Source organism: Heterodontus francisci, chromosome 17 (assembly GCF_036365525.1).
Source record: "Heterodontus francisci isolate sHetFra1 chromosome 17, sHetFra1.hap1, whole genome shotgun sequence".
Taxonomy (NCBI): Eukaryota; Metazoa; Chordata; class Chondrichthyes; order Heterodontiformes; family Heterodontidae; genus Heterodontus; species Heterodontus francisci.
In genome coordinates this window covers 1,193,590-1,217,129 of record NC_090387.1, presented here as the reverse complement: position 1 = coordinate 1,217,129, position 23,540 = coordinate 1,193,590, and the positions used below count along the sequence as shown (strand labels likewise).

General features: G+C 45.2%; 1 protein-coding gene and 1 long non-coding RNA gene across 10 annotated transcripts in view; one reads left to right on the top strand and one right to left on the bottom strand.

The window, feature by feature from the left end:
- Positions 1-22,532, top strand: part of fbxo31 (F-box protein 31) — a 61,469-nt gene extending 38,937 nt beyond the window's left edge. For 4 of the 7 annotated variants that reach the window (XM_068048953.1, XM_068048957.1, XM_068048959.1 and 1 more), the window contains 6 exons: positions 5,933-6,100; positions 6,657-6,743; positions 10,376-10,485; positions 10,917-11,070; positions 12,057-12,454; positions 21,570-22,532. In XM_068048953.1, the coding sequence (XP_067905054.1) occupies positions 5,933-6,100; positions 6,657-6,743; positions 10,376-10,485; positions 10,917-11,070; positions 12,057-12,454; positions 21,570-21,792 (1,140 nt within the window). In that variant the 3' untranslated portion in view covers positions 21,793-22,532. The remainder of the gene's footprint in view (positions 1-5,932; positions 6,101-6,656; positions 6,744-10,375; positions 10,486-10,916; positions 11,071-12,056; positions 12,455-21,569) is intronic. The other 3 variants (XM_068048954.1, XM_068048956.1, XM_068048955.1) reach the window with 3 other exon arrangements.
- LOC137378665 (uncharacterized) overlaps positions 1-23,540 on the bottom strand; it is a 41,333-nt gene that overhangs the window by 4,428 nt on the left and 13,365 nt on the right. The window contains exons 2-3 of one of the 3 annotated variants that reach the window (XR_010976639.1): positions 20,083-20,264; positions 5,850-6,028 (exon numbers count right to left, since the gene is read on the bottom strand). This is a non-coding gene — a long non-coding RNA (uncharacterized lncRNA). Of the gene's footprint in view, positions 1-5,849; positions 6,029-11,373; positions 11,560-20,082; positions 20,265-23,540 lie in introns of all 3 variants that reach the window. The other 2 variants (XR_010976638.1, XR_010976637.1) reach the window with 2 other exon arrangements.

The window sequence follows — 23,540 nt, the reverse complement described above, 5'->3', positions numbered from 1 at the left end:
GGCAGGATGCAGAGGGTGATGGTCGAGGGTTGCTTTTGTGATTAGAAGCCTGTGACCAGTGGTGTACCGCAGGGATCGGCGCTGGGACCGTTGCTGTTTGTAGTGTGCATTAATGATTTAGACATGAATATAGGAGGTATTATCAGCAAGTTCGCAGATGACACGAAAATTGGTGGTGTCGTAAATACTGAGGAGGAATGCCTTAGATTACAGGATGATACAGATGGGCTGGTAAGTTGGGCAGAGCAGTGGCAAATGGAATTTAATCCTGAGAAGTGTGAGGTGATGCATTTTGGGAGGACTAACAAGACAAGGGAATATACAATGGATGGTAGGACCCTAGGAAGTACAGAGGGACCTTGGTGTACTTGTCCATAGATCACTCAAGGCAGCAGCACAGGTAGATAAGGTGGTTAGGAAGGCATATGGGATACTTGCCTTTATTAGCCGAGGCATAGAATATAAGGGCGGGTAGGTGATGATGGAGCTGTATAAAACGCTAGTTAGAACGTAGAACAGTACAGCACAGTACAGGCCCTTCGGCCCACGATGTTGTGCCGAACCTTTAACCTACTCTCAGATCAAACTAACTACCTACCCTTCATTCTACTATCATCCATGTACCTATCCAAGAGTCACTTAAATGCCCCTAATGTATCTGCTTCTACCACCACCGCTGGCAGCGCATTCCACGCACCCACCACTCTCTGTGTAAAGAACCTACCTCTGACATCTCCCCGAAACCTTCCTCCAATCACCTTAAAATTATGCCCCCTGGTGAAAGCCCTTTCCACCCTGGGGAAAATGTCTCTGACTATCCACTCTATCTATGCCTCTCATCATCTTGTACCCCTCTATCAAGTCACCTCTCATCCTTCTTCTCTCCAATGAGAAAAGCCCTAGCTCCCTCAATCTTTCTTTGTAGGACATGCCCTCCAGTCCAGGCAGCATCCTGGTAAATCTCCTCTGCACCCTCTCTAAAGCTTCCACATCCTTCCTATAATGAGGTGACCAGAACTGAACACAATATTCCAAGTGTGGTCGAACCAGGGCCTTATAGAGCTGCAGCATAACTTCGCGGCTCTTAAACTCAATCCCCCTGTTAATAAAAGCCAACACACCATACGCCTTCTTAACAACCCTATCAACTTGGGTGGCAACTTGGAGCGATCTATGGACATGGACCCCAAGATTCCTCTGTTCCTCCACACTACCAAGAATCCTGTCTTTAAGCCTGTATTCTGCATTCAAATTCGACCTTCCAAAATGAATCACTTCACGCTTTTCCAGGTTGAACTCCATCTGCCACTTCTCAGCCCAGCTCTGCATCCTGTCAATGTCCCGTTGCAACCTACAACAGCCTTCCGCACTATCCACAACTCCAGCAACCTTCGTGTCATCGGCAAACTTGCTAACCCAGCCTTCTACTTCCTCATCCAAGTCATTTATAAAAATCACAAAGAGCAGAGGTCCCAGAACAGATCCTTGTGAAACACCACTGGTCACCGAGCTCCAGGCTGAATACTTTCCATCTACTACCACCCTCTGACTTCTATGGGCCAGCCAATTTTGTATCCAGACAGCCAACTTTCCCTGAATCCCATGCCTCCTTACTTTCTGAATGAGCCTACCATGGGGAACCTTATCAAACGCCTTGCTAAAATCCATATACACCACATCCACTGCTCTTCCTTCATCAATGTGTTTTGTCACATCTTCAAAGAATTCAATAAGGCTTGTGAGGCATGACCTGCTCCTCACAAAGCCATGCTGACTGTCTCTAATCAAACCATGCTTTTCCAAATAATCATAAATCCTGTCTCTCAGAATCCTCTGGAATAATTTGACCACTACCGACGTAAGACTGACTGGTCTATAATTCCCAGGGTTATCCCTATTCCCTTTCTTGAACAAGGGAACAACATTTGCCACCCTCCAATCATGCGGTACTACTCCAGTGGACAGTGAAGACGCAAAGATCATTGCCAAAGGCGCAGCAATCTCTTCCCTCGCTTCCCGTAATATCCTTGGGTATATCCCGTCTGGCCCCAGGGACTTATCTGTCCTCATATCATTCAAAATTTCCAGCACATCCTCCCTCTTAACCTCAACCTGTCCGAGCATAACAGCCTGTTCCACGCTGTCCTCACAAACGACCAGGTTCCTCTCACTAGTGAATACTGAAGCAAAGTATTCATTTAGGACCTCCCCTACCTCCTCTGACTCCAGGCACAAGTTCCCTCCACTATCCCTGATCGGCCCTACCCTCACTCTGGCCATCCTCTTGTTCCTCACATAAGTGTAGAACGCCTTGGGATTTTCCTTAATCCTACCCGCCAAGACTTTTTCATGTCCCCTTCTAGCTCTCCTAAGTCATTCTTCAGTTCCTTCCTGGCTACCTTGTAACCCTCTAGAGCCCTGACTGATCCTTGCTTCCTCAACCTTAAGTAAGCTTCCTCCTTCCTCTTGACTAGCTGTTGCACATCTCTTGTCATCCAAGGTTCCTTCACCCTACCATCCCTTCCCTGCCTCATCGGGACAAACCTATCCAGCAGTCGCAGCAAGTGCTCCCTAAACAACCTCCACATTTCTGTCGTGCATTTCCCTGAGAACATCTGTTCCCAATTTATGCTACCCAGTTCCTGCCTAATAGCATTGTAATTCCCCCTCCCCCAATTAAATATTTTCCCAACCCGTCTGCTCCTGTCCCTCTCCATGACTATAGTAAAGGTCAGGAAGTTGTGATCACTATCACCGAAATGCTCTCCCACCGAGAGATCTGCCACCTGCCAAGCACCAAGTCCAACATAGTCTCCCCTCTAGTCGGCCTATCTACATATTGAGTCAGAAAACCTTCCTGGACACACCTGACAAAAACTGCTTCATCCAAACTATTTGCACTCAGGAGGTTCCAATCAATATTAGGGAAGTTGAAGTCACCCATGACAACAACCCTGTTACTTCTGCACCTTTCCAAAATCTGCCTCCCAATCTGTTCCTCCATGTCTTTGTTGCCATTGGGGGGTCTACAGAAAACTCCCAACAAAGTGACTGCTCCTTTCCTGTTTCTGACTTCCACCCATAATGACTCAGTAGACAAACCCTCCTCGACGACCTCCCTTTCTGCAGCTGTGATACTATCCCTGATTAACAATGCCACTCCCCCACCTCTTTTACCTCCCTCCCTAAACCTTTTGAAACATCTAAACCCCGGAACATCCAACATCCATTCCTGCCCCTGTGATATCCACGTCTCCGTAATGGCCACAACATCGTAGCTCCAAGTACTGATCCATGCTCTAAGTTCATCACCCTTATTCCTGACACTTCTTGCGTTAAAATAGACACACTTCAACCCATCATACTGGCTGCAACTTTGCCCTGTCAACTGTCTAATCTTCCTCACAGACTCTCTGCACTCGGTATCTGCCTGTTCAACAGCTACCCCATCCACTGATCCGTGGCTCCGGTTCCCATCCCCCTGCCAAACTAGTTTAAACCCTCCCGAAGAGCTGTAGCAAACCTCCCGCCCAGGATATTGGTGCCCTCCAGTTCAGATGCAACCCGTCCTCCTTGTACAGGTCCCACCTTCCCCAGAAGGTATCCCAATGATCTACATATCTGAATCCCTCCCTCCTACACCAGTTCTGTAGCCACGTGTTCAGCTGCACTCGCTCCCTGTTTCTAGCCTCACTCGCACGTGGCACTGGTAACAATCCTGAGATTACTACTCTGCTCGTCCTGCCTTTCAGCTTCCAACCTAACTCCCTCTCTTCGCTTTTCAGGACCTCATCCCTTTTCCTAGCTATGTCATTGGTACCGATATGTACCACATTTGGAGTACTGTGTCCAGTTCTGGTTGCCATACTATAGGAAGGATGTGATTGCACTGGAGAGGGTGCAGAGGAGATTCACCAGGATGTTGCCTGGGTTGGAGCATTTCAGCTATGAAGGGAGACTGTATAGGCTTGGGTTGTTTTCCTTAGAGCAGAGAAGGCTGAGGGGGCTCCTGATTGAGGTGTACAAGATTATGAAGGGCCTCGATAGGGTAGATAGGAAGAAATTCTTTCCCTTAGTGGAGCTGTCAATAACCAGGGGGCATAGATTTCAGGTAAGGGGCAGGAGGTTTAGAGGGAATTTGAGGAAAAAATCTTTCACCCAGAGGGTGGTTGGAATCTGGAACACACTGCCTGAAGAGGTGGTGGAGGCATGAACCATCACAACATTTAAGAAGTATTTAGATGAGCACTTGAAATGCCATAGCATACAAGGCTTCGGGCCAAGTGCTGGAAAATGGGATTAGAATAGATAGGTGCTTGATGGCCGGCGCGGACAGGGTGGGCTGAAAGGCCTGTTTCTGTGCTGTATAACTCTCTGACTTTCTAACCAATATTCACTATAAGCCCACAAGCTCCCACAGCTACCTGGACTACACTTCCTCGCACCCCACTTCCTGCAAGAACTTGATTCCATTCTGCCAGTCTCCATTTCATCTTTCCTGCAACCTTCAATACTTGCGATATGTCTTCCTTTATCCTCAACCGAGGATTCATTTCCCCCCCACCCACCCACCCCCAAACTATGTTGACGGGACCCTCAACCATGTCTGATCTATTTCCTGCACTTCTGCTCTCACCCCTTCTCCAGCCTCCCAGAACCATGATGGGGTTTCTTTTGTCCTCACCTTCCACTCCACCAGTCTCCATATTCAACGGATCATCCTCTGCCATTTCGACCACCTTCAGCGTGATGCCATCACCAAATACAGCTTTTCCTTCCCTCCCAGCATTCCAAAGGGACTGTTCCCTCCACGACACCCTGGTCCAGTCCTCAGTTACTCCCGGCACCTTTCCATACAAGTGCAGGAGATGCAACACCTGCCCTATTACCTCCTCCCTTCCCACCATCCAGGGCTCTTTCCAAGTGAAACAGCAATTTACTTGTACTTTCAATTTGGTATACTGTATTCACTGCTCGCAATGTGGTTTGATAGAGATGTACAAGATTATGACAGGTTTGCATAGGGTAGACTAAGAAAAGCGGTTCCCATTAGCTGATGGTACAAGGACACAGTTTGAAGGTTTTGGGCAAGAGATGCAGGGGGAATATGAGGAAGAACATTTTTATGCAGTGAAAAGTAATGACCTGGAACACTCTGCCTACCAAGGGTGATGCAAGTGGAGACTATGAATTATTTCCAAAGGAAATTGGATGGGCACTTGAGGCAAATAAACTTGTAGGGCTACAGGGTTGGAGCGGTGGAATGGGACTGATTGGATTGCTCTACAGAGAGCCAGCATGCACTAAATGGGTCCGATGGCGGCCTCCTGTGTTTTAATGACTCTATGACCCCCTGTACTCTCCAACCTATGTTGGCTTTTGGTCTGGCAACGCCTCGATGTTTAAAATTCTCATCATTAATTTCAAGTCTATCCATGGCCTTGTCCCTCACTATTTCTGTAACCACCTCCAGCCCCCCAACTCTCAGATCTCTGTGGTCCTCTAATTGTCGCTCGGGTATTCTCAATTTTAATCATTCCACTGCTGGTGGCCATGCCTTCAGTTGCTTGGGCCCTGAGCACTGGAATTCCCTCCCTAAAGCTCCTCACCCCCATACCTCCCTCTCCTCATTTAAGACACTCTTTAAAATCTACCCCTTTGATCATGCTTTTAGTCATCTGCTGTAATATATTTCCTAATGAGGCTTATTGTCAAATTTTGTTAACAGCCTAGTGAAGCACCGTGAGATGTTTTATGTGTGTAAATACATGTTGTAATGCATTCTATCACTTTAGCCCTGTGTATAGATTGCGAGAGTTGCAGTGCAACTGAGCATCTTCAGTGAGTACCTCGAGGCTTTTTGTGCTTCTGTTGCTTTCCACAGTGGTGATGTGATGGAACGCTCATTGGCGTTTGTCTTGTTGACTCACAGGTAGATGGGTTGTTTATCATTGGCTGGATGTACCTTCCCCCTCATGATCCCAGAGTCAATGATGCCATGCGCTGTAAACCTTTGTTCCGGATTCACCTGTGGGAAAAGAATAAGGCGGAAGTGGAATGCATGTATGGTCACAAGGGGTCTCACAAGGGAGATATTCAGGTAGGAGGAAATGCTTTGAGCAATTCCTAACTCCTCTTTCGTTTGTTCGTTCATCCTCTTTAGAAATGAAAAACTCGTCCCAAAGAATAAAAAGTACAAATATTGTCCGTATCAGACTTTACTTCCTCTGAAGTCATATGAACTGGTGCCCAATGTTCCCTCACCCGGGTGTGCAACCACGCAGCAGTCCAAAACTTGCTGTACAGGGGTCAAACAGGCTGCACATAAGAAGCAGCCCCTTTGAGGTGTGTGCCTGTGCGACTGTGCTCTTTTGAGGCAGAAAGTCTATCAAGGTGAGGACTTTCTTTGGAACTATCTTCAAGGGACTGCGTAGCGCAATAAATAGACTAGCCACAGCGAAAGGAACATTGCCTGCACCCCTCAGATCCTGACACTGATTCCTTTTTTTTTTGGGCTGTTTGCAATATTGCAAATTAATGTAGAGTGTCATTTACTGCCACAGATTAATTAACTTTGAACTGATCCATAATGAACACATTTTATGTTCTTAGCTGCAGAGTCCTGTCTCTAGCAAAGAGTTTATTTTTCTTTGCAGATTATGAAGAAGGATGAGTTTTCAACCAAGTGCAATCAAACTGATTTCCACCGGATGGCTGGAGGGAGACAGGAGGTAGGTATTGAGGTGAGGGTCTGATATCCTGAGGAGGCAGGAAGTGTCGAGGTGAGGGACTTTATTTGGATGATGCTCAGTTGCTTCCTCTGTGTCCCATTGTTTTGGGGAGTTGTAAATCGTCCTTCATGCCCCACCCCATGATAGGATTAGTAACAAGAGTACAGAGTGCTGGGCGAGGCTTCATTGAAAAGAGTGTGTAGAGATGGGAGAGGCTTCAGATTGAAAAGAGTGCGGAGAGCCGGGAGAGGCTTCAGACTGGAAAGGGAGCCGGGAGAGGCTTCAGACTGGAAAGGGAGCCGGGAGAGGCTTCAGACTGGAAAGGGAGCCGGGAGAGGCTTCAGACTGGAAAGGGAGCCGGGAGAGGCTTCAGACTGGAAAGGGAGCCGGGAGAGGCTTCAGACTGGAAAGGGAGCCGGGAGAGGCTTCAGACTGGAAAGGGAGCCGGGAGAGGCTTCAGACTGGAAAGGGAGCCGGGAGAGGCTTCAGACTGGAAAGGGAGCCGGGAGAGGCTATCCAGTCCTCTATCTGATCCAGTTCAGTGGAAGGAACCCTTCAAAGAAAATCAAAAGATAAGGCTGAAGCATTTGCAACAATCTTCAGCCAGAAGTGCCGAGTTGATGATCCATCTTGGCCTCCTCCTGAAGTCCCCAGCATCACAGGTGCCAGACTTCAACCAATTCGATTCACTCTATACGATATCAAGAAATGACTGAAGGCACTGGATACTGCAAAGGCTATGGGGTCCTGACAATATTCCGGCAATAGTACTGAAGACCTGTGCTCCAGAACTTGCCGCGCCCCTAGCCAAGCTGTTCCAGTACAGCTACAACACTGGCATCTACCCGGCAATGTGGAAAATTGCCCAGGTATGTCCTGTACACACAAAGCAGGACAAATCCAACCTGGCCAATTACCACACATCAGTCTACACTCAATCATCAGTAAAGTGATGGAAGATGTCGTCGACAGTGCTGTCATTGAGTCATAGCGTTATACAGCACAGAAACAGGTACTTTGGCCCATCGTGTCTGTGCCAACCAAGCACCTATCCTGATCCCATTTTCCAGCACTTGGCCCGTAGCCTTGTATGCTATGGCGTTTCAAGTGCTCATCTAAATACTTCTTAAATGTTGTGAAGGTTCCTGCCTCTACCACTCCAGATTCCAACCACCCTCTGGATGAAAATATTTTTCCTCAAATCCCCTCTAAACCTCCTGCCTTTTACCTTAAATCTATCACCCCTGGTTATTGACCCCTCTACTAAGGGAAAAAGTTTCTTCCTATCTATCCTATTAATGCCCCTCATAATTTTATACACCTCAATCAGGTCCCCTCCCCCACCTCAGGCTTCTCTGTTCTAAGGAAAACAACCCTACCCAACCAGTCTCTCTTCATAGCTGAAATGCTCCAGCCCAGGCAACATCCTGGTGAATCTCCTCTGCACCCTCCCCAGTGCAATCACATCCTTCCTATAGTGTGGTGCCCAGAACTGTACACAGTGCACCAGCTGTGGCCTAACTAGTGTTTTATATAGTTCCATCATAACCTCCCTGCTCTTGTAGTCTATGCCTCGGCTAATAAAGGCAAGTATCCCATATGCCTTCCTAACCACCTTATCTACCTGTGCTGCTGCCTTCAGTGATCTATGGACAAGTACACCAAGGTCCCTCTGATCCTCTGTACTTCCTAGGGTCCCACCATCCATTGTATATTCCCCTGCCTTGTTAGTCCTCCCAAAATGCATCATCCCACACTTTTCAGAATTAAATTCCATTTTCCACTGCTCCACCCATCTTACCAGCCCATCTATAGCATCCTGTAATCTAAGGCTTTCCTCCTCACTATTTACAACACCACCAATTTTCATGTCATCTGCGAACTTACTGTTCATACCTCCTATATTCACATCTAAATCATTAATGTACACTACAAACAGTGAGGGTCCCAGTGCTGAACCCTGTGCTACACCACTGGTCACAGGCTTCCACTTGCAAAAACCTTCGACCATCACCCTCTGCCTCCTGCCACTAAGCCAATTTTGGATCCAGTTTGTTAAATTGCCCTGGATCCCATGGGCTTATACCACCTTAACCAATCTCCCATGCGGGACCTTATCAAAAGCCTTACTGAAGTCCATGTAGACTACATCAACAGCTTTACCCTCATCGACGCATCTAGTCACCTCATCAAAAAATTCAATCAAGTTAGTTAGACACGATCTCCCCCTGACAAAGCCATGCTGACTATCCCTGATTAACCCGCCTCTCCTAGTGGAGATTAATCCTGTCCCTCAGAATTTTTTCCCAATATTTTCTCAACCACGGATGTTAGACTCACCGGCCTGTAATTACCTGGTTTATCCCTGCTATCCTTCTTGAATAATGGTACCACATTTGCTGTCCTCCAGTCTTCTAGTACCTCTCCTGTGGCCAGAGATGATTTGAAAATTTGTGTCGGAGCCCCTGCTATCTCCTCCCTTGCCTCGCATAACAGTCTGGGATACATCTCATCTCGGCCTGGAGATTTATCCACTTTTAAGCCCGCTAATACGTCCTCCCTTTCAATGCTAATTTGTTAAGTATATCACAATCCCCCTCGCTGATCTCTACACCTACATTGTCCTTCCCCATAGTGAACATAGCTGAAAAGTAATCATTTAAAGCCTCACCTATGTCCTCCGGCTCCACACACACATTGCCACTTTGGTCCCTAATGGGCCCTGCACTTTCCCTGGTTATCCTCTTGCCCTTAATATACTTATAAAACGCCTTGGGACTTTCCTTTATCTTGCCCGCGAGTGTTTTTTTATGTCCCTTTGCTCTCCTAATTACTTTAAGTACCCCCCCCCCCCCCCCCCCCCCACCCCTTACACTTTCTATACTCCTTCAGGACCTCTGCTGTTTTCAGCCCTCTGAATCTGCCATAAGCCTCCTTTTTTTTTTTCCTTATCCAATCCTCTATATCCATTGACATCCAGGGTTCCCTGGACTTGTTGGTCCTACCCTTCACCTTTACGGGAACATGTTGGCTCTGAACTCTCACTATTTCCTTTTTAAATGACTCCCACTGGCCTGATGTAGACTTTCCTACAAGTAGCTGCTCCCAGTCCACTTTGGCCAGATCCTGTTTTATTCTATTGAAATTGGCCTTCTCCCAATTCAGTACTTTTATTTCCGGTCCCTCTTTGTCCTTTTCCATAACTACCTTAAATGTTAGAGTTATGGTCACTATCCCCGAAATTAACTGTAAGTTTAACGATGCTTTTTGTTTAGGACCTCCCCATCTCTCTGATTTCCAGTCCTGACTCTGCCCATATGTTAACCTGCCCTTTCTCTTGATGGGGTTGCTGTGTTGCCCCGGAATTTACTGTTTTTATTTCCAGTTTCCAGCATTTCTAGCTTGACTGAGACCAATCGTTTTGGCTCCTTCTACTTTTCTGGTGATGTTACTTACAGGGATTTGCTGCCAGTGGCCCAGAGCAGCTCCTGTGTTCATTGGGCATTGACCTGGCAATGGATCTGAAGTCACCTAACCTTGGAGAAGCACTTGGGCCAAGTATGGCTATACTCAGTGTGCGGTTAGAATGAAGGGTTCCTTTGCAACACTCAATTTCTTTGGTTAAATTGTGTTTGCACCAACAGGAATTCCGGACGTGGCTGGCAGAAGAATGGGGTCGGACTCTGGAGGATATTTTCCACGAGCATATGCAGGAGCTAATCCTTATGAAGTTTATCTACACCAGTCAGTATGAGTGAGTGTCTGGATACCAACTTCTGGAACTTCAGTAATCTCTACTCCTCCTATTGCTCAGGGGTTGGGGCCTGGAATGCCGGGGGCAGAGGCGGGGCCTGAAATTCCTGTTTCCAAAATTTGCCTGCTTTCACTCCCTTGTGTTCAATGAGGGGTTCGGGGAGTTCCCTTGTGGTAATCCCAGTGTACTGGCATGGTTGGGAGAGGATGATATCCAGGACATGTGATGCTTCAGTCCACTGGCTTTAAACAGAATGACTTTCACAGGTTTCCCCCCTGTAGCCTGTAATAGTTAAGGGACCAGTTGGCATGTGTTTAGGGCACCCACACCGGGTGAGCTAGACTATAGAATGGGTGGGGTTGCGGGTTGGCATTGGTGGTCATCCCAGGAGGGGGTGAGGTGTCCTAATGTCCCTTGTGTTTGTATTCCAGTAACTGCCTAACATACCGTAGGATCTACTTACCGCCATCTAGTCCAGAGGATCTGATACGTCCTGGCCTCTTTAAAGGAACATACGGGAGCCATGGGCTAGAGATTGTTATGATGAGCTTTCATGGAACCCACATCAAAGTAACAAAAATCACAGTAAGTGACTGTAAGCTTTGTTCATTCCTGAGATGCATGCCTCAGATCTGTGGAAATAGTGCCTTGGTGCCTGTGCTAAGTGCCAGTCCCGCGATGTTTTAAAGCAGTGAAAATGCTGTGATTAGTGATGGAAACTGTAGCTCACAAGAGGAGCTATCAAGCCCCTCGGTGAGCTTTTTGGGAGAATGGGTTCTCATTGTGGAGGGCTCTGCTCCTGCGGCATCGAGTAGAATTGGTTGATTTGATTTCCTAGGTTTGTAAGTTGTCTTGACAACCTCTCCTTGTTGGGAATTATGAAAGTACCTGTAAATTGTAGAAGTGAAGTACTCAATGAGTGCCAGCTTGTCTCAGTTGATGGCTGTCTCCCTCCTGGGTCCAATGGTTACGGATTTAAGCGCCACTGTAGGTGCTGTGCTGAGGGAGTGCTGCATTGTTGGCAGTCCTGCATTGTTGGCAGTCCCGTCTTTTAGATGAGACGTTAACCCAATCCTGTGGAAGGGACATCAGAAGATCCCATGACACTAAAAGAAGAGTAAGGGACCTCTCCTAGTGACCTGACCAACATTCATCCCTTGACTAAACATGACAATCTGCTCATCTGGTTATTCTTTTTCTGTTCATGGCATCTCGCTGTACACAAATTGGTTACCAAGTTTGCCCACGTAACATGTTGGGTATTTCAGTTTTAAGGTACATGTTGCATCACTCTGCTGCGTTTCATTAAAACTGAAGGAATTGAGCAGCAATCGTAATAGTCTAGTATGAGACCTTGGGGGACCTTGGATAGACATATGGATGAAAATGGAATAGTGTAGGTCAGATGGTTTCACAGGTCGGCGCAACATCGAGGGCCGAAGGGCCTGTACTGCGCTGTAATGTTCTAATTCTAATTCTAAGCCTGAATAAACCAGTGACCTCTGGACTGGACACCACTGGGAAAGAAAAATGTAAACTAACCTTTAGTTCTTTTTTAACATTGAGTATAGGGAGACCCAAATGTGCCTGCAGGTCAGATGACTTTGCACATAGACATCACTCGTCCTGTCCAGCTTCCTGACATCGAGCACCTGCAAAACTTTGACAGACTCTCTCGAATTGTGCTGGAGATTCACCAGCAGGTGCAATGTGATCAACAGAACCAGGAGCACTGGCAGGGAATCAATCAGCACAATGTGGACAGTTTACAGCCTGCATGTAATGGTGTTCAAGAACCAAAGGACCAGGGAGCAAAAGCTGCCGGGATGAGCACAAAGCCTGAGACAGTGGGAGCAGAGGGAGCGACTGCAGGAGGGCTGCCAGCACGGCCAGTGGCTGGGCAACCCTTTGTGCTACCTGTGGGAGTGATGGCTCGAAATGAAGTGTATCCAAGGATGTGCAGGGTCTGGTAAGGAACTGCAGAGTGCATTGGACTAAATACCAGCAAGTTGTTGGTTCTCCCAAGGTTCAATGGTGACATCTTGTGGAGGCAGAGGGCATGACTGAGGTACTAAAGGAGCACTTGCACCTGGCTCACAAAGGAAGAGGATAAGGTTAATGTGGGAGTATTAGATCAGGTTAAAATAGATAGAAAGGAGGTGCTCAATAGATTGGCATTACGCAAGGTTAACAAGTCACCCGGTCCAGATGGGATACATCCTGAATACAAACAGAGAATGCTGGAAATACTCAGCTGTTCTGGCAGTATCTGTGGAGAGAAAGAAACAGTTAATGTTTTGGCTGTGATGGTAGGTCATGGACCTGAAACGTTAACTCTGTTTCTCTTTCAAAAGATGCTGCCAGACCTACTGAGTATTTCCAGCATTTTCTGTTCTTTCAGATTTCCAGCATCTGCGGTATTTTGCTTTTGTATTGAGGTGTATTCCAAGTTGCTGAAAGAAACCAGGATAGAGATAGCAGAAGGTCTGACCACAATCTTTCAATCCTTCTTGGATATGGCAGTGATGCCAGAGGAATGGGGCATTGTCGATGTTACACCCCAGTTTTTAAAAAAAAAAGTGGAGCAAGATAAACCTGGTAACTACAGACCAGTAGTTTAATGGGAAAACTACTAGATACTGTTGAGGACAAAAATAATTCTTACTTGGAAAAGCCAGTGTGAGTTTGTTGAAAAGCAAAACGTGAGGCTAACCCAATTGCATTTTTTGAAGTAAGAGAGGATTGATGAAGATATAGTGCATTGGATCTTGTATATATGGATTTTCAGTAGGCATTTGAAGAAGTACCATATAACAGACTTTGGAAAATTTAAGCACATGGTATTGAAAGCATGGTGCCAACTTGGGTACATAATTTGGGCAATTGACTAAAGGATAGGAGTTGGAGAGCAGTGGTGAATGGATGTTTTTCTGACTGAAGAGAAGTATGTAGTGGGGTGCCCCAGGGGGTAGGTATTAGGACTATTGCTTTTCTTGAGTATAAGTAACCTAGATTTGGGTATAGGGAGTACAATTTCCAAGTTTGTGGACGTTCGCAAATAGACAGCGAGCAGGATAATAGCAGACTTCAGGAGGACGTAGATTGGTGAAATGGGCGGATACGGCAGATGTAATTTGATGCGTAATATTACAAAGATATTAATAAATTAAGAGAATGGGCAAAACTGTGGCAAATGGATTTTAATGTGAGGTCATCCACTTTGGACCTTAAAAAGGATAGTACAGGTATTTTCTAAATGGTGAAGGTCCAAAGAAATTTGGGGGTCCAGGTTTGTGGATCATTAAAATGTTATGAACAGGTACAGAAAATAATCAAAAAGGCGAATAGAAGACTAGAATACAACTGGATAAACCTGATCAGCATTAATGCTGTGGAAGACTGGTTTCTGGAGTGTGTTAGCGATGGTTTTCTAGAGCAGTATGTTGAGGAATTGACTAGAGAACAGGCTATTTTAGATCTAGTATTATGTAATGAGAAAGGGCTAATTCATAATCTTGTTGTAAAAGAACCTTTAGGGATGAGTGACCATAATATGATAGAATTTTAGATTACATTTGAAAGTGAGGTAGTTCAATCTGAACAAAGGAAATTGTGAAGGTATGAGGGACAAATTGGCTGAGGTGGATTGGGAAAATACATGAAAAGGTATGACAGTACATAAACAATGGATAGTCTTCAAAGAATTATTACACAGTTTACAGCAACTATACATTCCTTCTGGCGGGCATTTATGGCGGGCAGCCATAAAGACAGGGCTAAAATGTGGCGAATCGAAGAGACTTAGTAGTTGGCAGGAAAAAAGACAGAGGCGCAAGGGGAGAGCCAACTGTGCAACAGCCCCGACAAACAAATTTCTCTGCAGCACCTGTGGAAGAGCCTGTCACTCCAGAATTGGCCTTTATAGCCACTCCAGGCGCTGCTTCACAAACCACTGACCACCTCCAGGCACATATCCATTGTCTCTCGAGATGAGGAGGCCCAAAAGAAAAAAGAACATTCTTTATTTCTTTAGAGATACAGCACTGAAACAGGCCCTTCGGCCCACCGAGTCTGTGCCGACCATCAACCACCCATTTATACTAATCCTACACTAATTCCATATTCCTACCACATCCCCACCTTCCCTATATTCCCCTGCCACCTACCTACACTAGGGGCAATTTATAATGGCCAATTTACCTATCAACCTGCAAGTCTTTGGCTGTTGGAGGAAACCGGAGCACCTGGCAGAAACCCACGCGGTCACAGGCAGAACTTGCAAACTCCACACAGGCAGTACCCAGAATTGAACCTGGGTCGCTGGAGCTGTGAGGCTGCGGTGCTAACCACTGCGCTACTGTGCCGCCCTTCAAGACACAAAAATTCCAAAAGTAAAGGCAGTCAACCGTGGCTAACAAAGAAAGTGAAGGATTGTATAAGATGAAAAGAAAAGGCCTATAAAGTTGCCAGAAATAGTAGTAAACCTGAGGATTGGGAGGATTTTAGAATACAGCAAAGGAGGACCAAGAAGCTGATAAAGAAAGGGAGAATAGAATATGAATGTAAACTAGCAAAAAACATAATGGACTGTAAAAGCTTCTATAGGTATGTAAAAAGGAAACATTTGGCCAAGACAAATGTGGGTCCATTACAGACAGAGTCAGGAGAATTTATAATGGGGAATAGAGAAATGGCAGAGAAGCTAAATGATTACTTTGTGTTTGGCTTCACTGAGGAAAATACAAGACAACTCCAGAATTAGAGATCCAAGGGACTAGGGAGAATGAGGAATTGAGAAAATTAGTATTAGTAAGAAGGTTGTATTGGATAAATTAATGGGGCTGAAGGTTGATAAGTCCCCAGGACCTGATATTCTACATCCCAGAGTATTGAAGGAGGTGGCGAGGGAGATAGTGGATGCACTGGTGGTTATCTTTCAAATTCTATAGATTCTGAAAAGTTCCTGCAGACTGGAAGGTAGAAAATGTCACCTCACTATTGAAGAAGGGAGGGAGAGAGAAAACGGGGAACTACAGACCTGTTAGCTTTACATCAGTAGTAGGGAAAATGTTAGAATAAATTCTAAAGGATGTGATGAATGGACACTTGGATGATAATGATCTGATTGGGAATAGTCAACATAGATTTATAAATGGGAAATCATATTTGATAAACCTGTTGGAGTTTTTTGAGGATGTTACTAACAGAAAGGGGAGTCGGTGGATGTGGTATACTTGGATTTTCAGAAGGCTTTTGATAAAGTCCCCCACAGGAGATTGGTTAGCAAAATTAAAGCACATGGGATAGAAGGTGATATACAGGCATGGATTAAGGATTGGTTAACAGGCAGAAAGCAAAGAGTAGGAATAAATGGGTCATTCTCGCAGTGGCAGGCTGTGACTAGTAGGGTACTGCAGTGCTTGGGGCCCCAGCTGTTCACAATAGAAACATAGAAAATAGGAGCAGGAGTAGGCCATTAGGCCCTTTGAGCCTGCTCCGCCATTCATTATGATCATGGCATCCAACTCAGTAACCTGTTCCTGCTCTCGCCCCCCGCCCCCAATGTCCTTTGATCCCTTTCGCCCCCAGAGCTATATCTAACCTTCTTGAAAACATACAATGTTTTGGCCTCAACTGCTTTCTGTGGTAGTGAATTCCACAGGCTCACCACTCTCTGGGTGAAGTAATTTCTCCTCATCTCCGTCCTAAATGGCTTACCCCTTATCCTTAGACTGTGACCCTTGGTTCTGGACTCCCCCGCCCTTGGGAACATCCTTCCTGTATCTACCCTGTCAAGTCCTGTTAGAATTTTAGAGGTTTCTATGAGATCCCCCCTCACTCTTCTGAACTCCAGCGAATATAATCCGAACCAACTCAATCTCTCCTCATACGTCAGTCCTGCCATCCCAGGAATCAGTCTGGTAAACCTTCGCTGCACTCCCTCTATAGCAAGAACATCCTTTCTCAGATAAGGAGACCAAAACTGCACACAATATTCCAGGTGTGGCCTCACCAAGGCCCTGTATAATTGCAGCAAGACAACCCTGCTCCTGTACTCGAATCCTCTCGCTATGAAGGCCAACATACCATTTGCCTTTTTTACCGCCTGTTGCACCTGCATGCTTACCTTCAGCGACTTGTATACAAGAACACCCAGGTCTCATTGCATATTTCCCTCTCTCAGTTTATAGCCGTTCAGATAATCTGCCTTCTTGTTTTTGCTACCAAAGTGGATAACCTCACATTTATCCACATTATAATGCATCTGCCATGCATTTTCCCACTCACTCTCAAATTATCCAAATCACCCTGAAGCCTCTCTGCATCCTCCTCACAACTCACCCTCCCACCCAGTTTTGTCATCTGCAAATTTGGAGATATTACATTTAGTTCCCCCATCTAAATCATTCATATATATTGTGAATAGTTGGGGTCCGAGCACCCTGCGGTATCCCACTAGTCACTGCCTACCATTCGTAAAAAGATCTGTTTATTCCTACTCTGTTTCCTGTCTGCCAACCAATTTTCTATCCATCGCAATACACTACCCCCAATCCCATGCGCTTTAATTTTACACGCTAATCTCTTATGTGGGACTTTGTCGAAAGCCTTCTGAAAGTCCAAATAAACCACATCCACTGGCTCCCCCTCATCAACTCTACTAGTTACATCCTCGAAGAATTCTAGTAGATTTGTCAAGCAGGATTTCCCTTTTGTAAATCCATGCTGACTCGGCCTGATTCTACCACTGTTCTCTAAGTGCTTTGCTATAAAATCTTTGATAGTGGACTCTAGAATTTTCACCACTACCGACGTCAGGCTGACTGGTCTATAATTCCATTTTCTCTCTACCTCCCTTTTTAAATAGTGGGGTTACATTAGCTACCCTCCAATCTGTGGGAACTGTTCCAGAGTCTGTAGAATCTTGGAAGATGAGCACCAATGCATCACTATTTCTAGGGCCACTTTCTTAAGTACTCTGGGATGTAGATTATCAGGTACTGGGGATTTATCGGCCTTCAAACCCATCAATTTCCCCAATACCATTTCTCTTCTAATAGTGATTTCCTTCAGTTCCTCTCTCTCACTAAACCCTGTGTTCACCAGCATTTCTGGTATGATATTTGTGTCCTCCTTTGTGAAGACAGAACCAAAGTATGCATTTAGTTGGTCAGCCATTTCTTTGTTCCCCATAATAAATTCCCGTTTCTAACTGTAAGGGACCTACATTTGTCTTCACCAATCTTTCTCTTCACATACCTATAGGAACTTTTACAGTCAGTTTTTATGTTCCCTGCAAGCTTACTCTCGTACTCTATTTTCCCCTTAATCAATCCCTTGGTCCTCCTTTGATGAATTCTAAACTGCTTCCAATCCTCAGGTCTGTTTTTTTTTCTGGCAAATTTGTATGCCTCTTCCTTGAATCTAATGCTATCTCTGATTTCCTTTGTAAGCCATGGTTTGGCTACCTTTCCCGTTTTCGCCAGAAAGGAATAAACAATTGTTGCAGTTTATCCATGCGTTCTTTGAATGTTTGCCATTGCCTATCCTCCATCATCCCTTTAAGTAACATTTCCCAATTCATCACAGCCAACTCGCGTCTCATACCTTCGTAGTTTCCTTTACTAAGATTCAGGACCTTTGTCTCAATCAACTACGTCACTCTCCATCTTGATGAAGAATTCTATCATATTATGGTCACTCATCTCCAAGGGGTCTCGCACAACTATATTGTCAATTATTCCTCTCTCATTACACAATACCCAGTCTAGGATGGCCTGTTCTCTAGTTGATTCCTCAACGGATTGGTCCAGAAAACCATCCTGTATACACGCCATAAATTCCTCCTCTACGGTATTGTGACTAATTTGATTTGCCCAATCTATATGCAGATTAAGGTCACCCATCATTACAGATGTTCCTTTATCGCAAGTGCCTCTAATTTCCTGTTTAATGCCATTCCCAACATCACAACTACAGTTTGGGGGTCTATATACAACCCCCAATAATGTTTTTTGCCCCTTACTGTTTCTCAGCTCTACCCATACAGATTCCACATCATCAGAGCTAATATCCTTCCTCACTATTGCGTTAATTTCCTCTTTAACCAGCAATGCAACTCCACTGCTTTTTGTCTGTCCTTCCTAAATACTGAATATCCCTGGATGTTCATTTCCCGTCCCTGGTCACCTTGCGGCCATGTCTCCGTAATCCTGACTGTATCATACCCGTTTACATCTATTTGCGTGATAATTCATCCGCTTTATTGCGAATGTTCTGCACGTTAAGGCACAAAGCCTTAAGGCTTGTCTTTTAAACATTACTTGTCTCCTTCCCACTATTTTTCACTGTGGCCCTGTTTGATTCTGGCCCTTGATTTCTCTTCCAATCACTTGTCTTATTCCCTTTACTGTCTTTTGTTCTTGTCTTTGATTCCCCCCTCCTCTGACTCCTTGCAAAGGTTCCCATCCCCCTGCCATTTTAGTTTAAACCATCCCCAACCACTCAAGCAAATCTTCCCCCTAGGACATCAGTTCCGGTCCTGCTCAGATGTAACCCGTCCAGTTTGTACTGGTCCCACCTCCCCCAGAACTGGTCCCAATGTCCCAGGAATCTAAAGCCCTCTCCCTCACACCATCTCTTCAGCCACATATTCATCCGATATATCCTGCTATTTCTACTCTGACTAGCACGTGGCCCTGGTAGTAATCCTGAGATCACTACCTTTGAGGTCCTACTTTTCAACTTACTTCCTAGCTCCCTATATTCTGCTTTTAGGACCTCATTTTTTTTTTTAAACCTATGTCGTTTGTACCACAACCACTGGCTGTTCACCCTCTCCCTTCAGAATGTCCTGTAACTGCTCTGAGACATCCTTGACCCTAGCACCAGGGAGGCAACATACCATCCTGGAGTCTTGTTTGCAGCCACAGAAACGCCTATCTATTCCCCTACAATTACTGCATTCCTACACTTTTTACTCCTCCACTGTGCAGCAGAGCCAACCGTGGTGCAACAAATTGGGCTGTTGCTGCTTTCCCCTGAGAGGCCATTCTCCCCAGCAGTATCCAAAGCAGTATATCTGTTTTGCAGGGGAATAGCCACAGGGGATTCCTGCACTGCCTGCCTAGTCCTCTTGCTCTGCCTGGTGGTCACCCATTCCCTTCCTGCCTGTGGGGTCTGAGCCTGCAGTGTGACCACCTCTCTATACATGCTATCCACGATACTCTCCACAACACGGATGCTTCACGGTGTCCCCAGCCACCGCTGCAGCTCTGAAACCCAGGCTTCCAGGAGCTGCAGCTGGAGACACTTCCTGCACACATGCTGGTCCCAGGCACTGGAATTATTCCCAGCTTCCAACATGGAGCACAAGGAGCATACCACGGCTATGAGCTCTCCTGCCATGACTTAACCCTTTAAATTAAATCTTTTGGAAGATGCTTAATATCAAATATCAATTTCTTCCCTGGTCCTCTTACTACAGAACTCCCTAAAAAAACACTACTTACTATATATGAAAATAAACTGTAGACCTTTCTTACCTTAGTTACTAAGCCAGCTATTTAGAGCTATTCCCCAACAACAGTTACTCACCAACCAATCACCTTCCAGCTTTCCTGTGATGTCACTGTTGCCTTTTTCCAAACTCTGTGCGCCTGGACTGCTCTCTCTCAGGTCCGACTGCTCTCCACTCCCTGTGCCGGTCCCACTCAGTATTGCTCCTTCCTACCACTGCCGCTCTCTTAAACTGAGATCACAAACTAGAGTAGAATTTCCTGAAATTTAGAAGATTAAAGGTGATGGATAAAATCTTTCAAGATATGAAGGGGAACAGAGCAGTAGATAGACTCCAAACTGTCAATTAATTTCTAAGTCTAGGGCACATAGCCTAAAAATTAGAGCTAGATCTTTCGGGAGTGAAATCAAGAAACACTTCTACACACACCCACGGTGCTAGAAGTTTGGAACTCTCCCTGCAAATGGCAATCGATGCTGGATCAATTGTAAATTTTATAACTGAGATTGATAGATTATTGCTAGCCGAAAGTATTAAGGGATATGAGGCAAAGATGGAGTCAGATCGCAGATCAGCCTTAATCTCATTGAATAGCAGAACAGGCTCAAGGGACTAAATTGGCCTATTCCTGTTCCTACTGAGCAAGTGTTATATTATCTGGGATCTTTCAGGTGAGATGTTAAACTGAGAACGCCTCTGTTCCAAAGGGTATTAAATATCCCACAGAACTATTCCAAGCAGAGCAGAGTGTTCTGATATCCTGCACAACAATCACCCTGCATCCAAAATCAACAAAGAATAAATTAATTGTCTTGACATCCTGGCTTTAACTGAAATTTGGCTTGTGGTTGGTGACACTTTGCCCTTTACTGAAGTCTCCTCTCCTGATTAAACTTTCCACCACCTGCCCTACCCAGACTGGTGGTCGGTGGCTGTACCTCTTATCACGCAGTCACATCTTAGTCTCTCCCTTCTCCTGCTAATGCTTCAGTCTATTCCATCCCTCTCTCCCTTCCTTTAAATCCTCATTGTCTAGCAATCCTGCAAACCCCACCAGGTTTCTCCTTGACACCTTCTTTCTTCCCTCAGCCTCTGCGCTCAGTGACCCCTCTTCCTCAGCAATTTCACTCTCCATCTCAGCTCCCCTTGTCTTTTCTCAATTCACTGTCCTCCTTTCCTCCCTAAATCTTTCCCTCTAGAGAAACTCCTACTCATAGCACCTTTTAAAATCCTTCCCCTGTCCAGGTTAGATCCTTCCTAACTCTCGCCATGGTTCAGGGTATGGTCCTTTATTCCTTTTAGTTTGCATTTTTTCTTCTATGTGGGCCATTTTATATAATCTTATAATTGCTCAAAGTTTTGATATTTATAAAAATAACCTTCAGAATGACGAGAGGTCTGAAGGATTCTGGAATAGATTGTATTAAATATGTTTGTCAGTTGTTACAGAAAGGCTCAGTTTTACTAGTTTGTAATTATAATGAAAACATGTAAATTTAGCCACCAGATTTTTCAGCTTTTTAAGTGGTTCTGAATGCTGCTTGTTTTTCTGCCTTGTTGCTAGTTTTTACGGCACTGGCCTGATAGCAGGGCATGGATTCACCAGCCCCGAAAGGACACCTGGGCTTTTTATCCTATTTGACGAGCAATGTTTTGGCTTCATCTGGCTGGACCTGAAATCTTTCAGCCTGTACAGCAGGATTGAAGACTCGTTGAGATGCGCACAGGCCCCTTTCAGAGAAGCTTTCGAAATGATGCTCAAGAGCATGCAATCATGGACGTCCTGACTAATGTCGGCTCTCAAGGAATGAAGTGTTGCACCTCTGAGTAATCACAGCTGCATGAAGCAGTTCCTCCCCACATCCACTAAAGCATGCACTTTGGGAAGAAAGACTGGTGTTTGAAGTTGCCAGAACCACATACTGCCACCTCCTCACCTGAGCTACTACCCGAAGGCGCGATTGCTGCAACGGTTTTGTAATAGTTTCTTTCAGAGTTACCTGTATGGACTGAGTAGAGAATGCAACGTCGATAGGAGTGCAGGGAACCTCCCAGCACTCACCTGTGCATTAACATCAAAGATGGTATGAATAATGATCAAATGAAGCTTTAACTTTGTTGTGCACTGCGTAACCTTCAGTGGTCCACTGAGGGTGTCTAAGGGACTTTGTCTTTTAATTTTTTTTTAACAAATTGTTGAACAAGTTTACTTTTATTTTGTTTGAGAGAAATAGAATGAAGAGGTGTTTAATGACTTTTGTATTTGATGTCACAAAAACTAGATTATACCTGGACCGAGTGTTTCTCTCTCACCTCATCATATTCAAACTCTCTAAACCTGCCAACTGAGACATAGTGTTGCAATATCAGGAATTAAAGTATTTAAATTTCAGTTTATACAATTATGCTTGAAAGATTTTAATATTTATGTTCAAATTTATAAAAAAAAAAATTGTTTAATGTTTTTATGTTTCAAAATTATTTAAGTTTTGTGATCTAAGACCTAATTAAAAGCAACTTTTGGAAATTGTGTGTTATTTCCGACCTACAATGAGCACAGACTGGAGTCATAGGAACTTAATCACATTGCTGGAGTCGCTTTGAATATTCAGACCACCTGTAGATCAGTGGCTGGGAATCCTGTGGAGTGTGATGGAATACTCTCCACTTGCCTGGCAACACTCACGCTCCACATCATCCAAGGCAAAGCAGCCCGCTTAATCAAACCTCCCCCACCACCTTAAACGTTCCTTCCCTCCACCACCAGCGCACAGTGGCAGCAGTGTAAAGGCCTGTTCGGGTCTGCAAAACAAAAACCACCCGAGCCCAAAAGAACCATATCCGACTTCAGCCCAACCCGGCCCGAGTCCTTCCATTTATTACCCGCGCCCAACCCGACCAACTTACCTTCTGTTTTTCACTTTCTTGCTGATCTGTACAAGCTTAAAATAACTAACAAAACCACCTTTCCAGTCCAAAAATTAAATTACCATTGGAGTCACTTACCTGTGATAGGGTGTGTGCCACCCAGCCAGACCCGAACCCAACACCAGTCGGCTGGGCCTGTCGGATTGATGTCGGGTGGCCGGCCTTTACAGCAGTGTGTACCATCTACATGATAGAACCATGGATATTTACAGCAGGGAAGGATGTCTTTTGGCCCATCATGTTCATGTTCATGTCCAGCAAGTAGCCATCCAGCCTCATGCCACTTTCCAGCTGCATATCCAAATACTACTTAAATGGTATGAGAGTTTCTGCCCCTTTCAGGTAGAGAGTTCCAAATCCCCACCACCCTCGAGGTGAAAAATTTCCCTTTTAATCCCCCTTAAATCTATACGCCCTGGTTATGGACCCCTCAACCAAGGGGAATAAATAGGCAATGAATTAAACACTAAAATAAATAGGGCCTTGCTATCCACACTACCCAGACCCCTCAATTTTATGCATTTTTATTGGGTCCCCTCAGCCTCCTTTGTTCCAAAGCAAACAGTCCTCAGCTATCCAATCTTTCCTCAAAACTAAAATTCGCCAA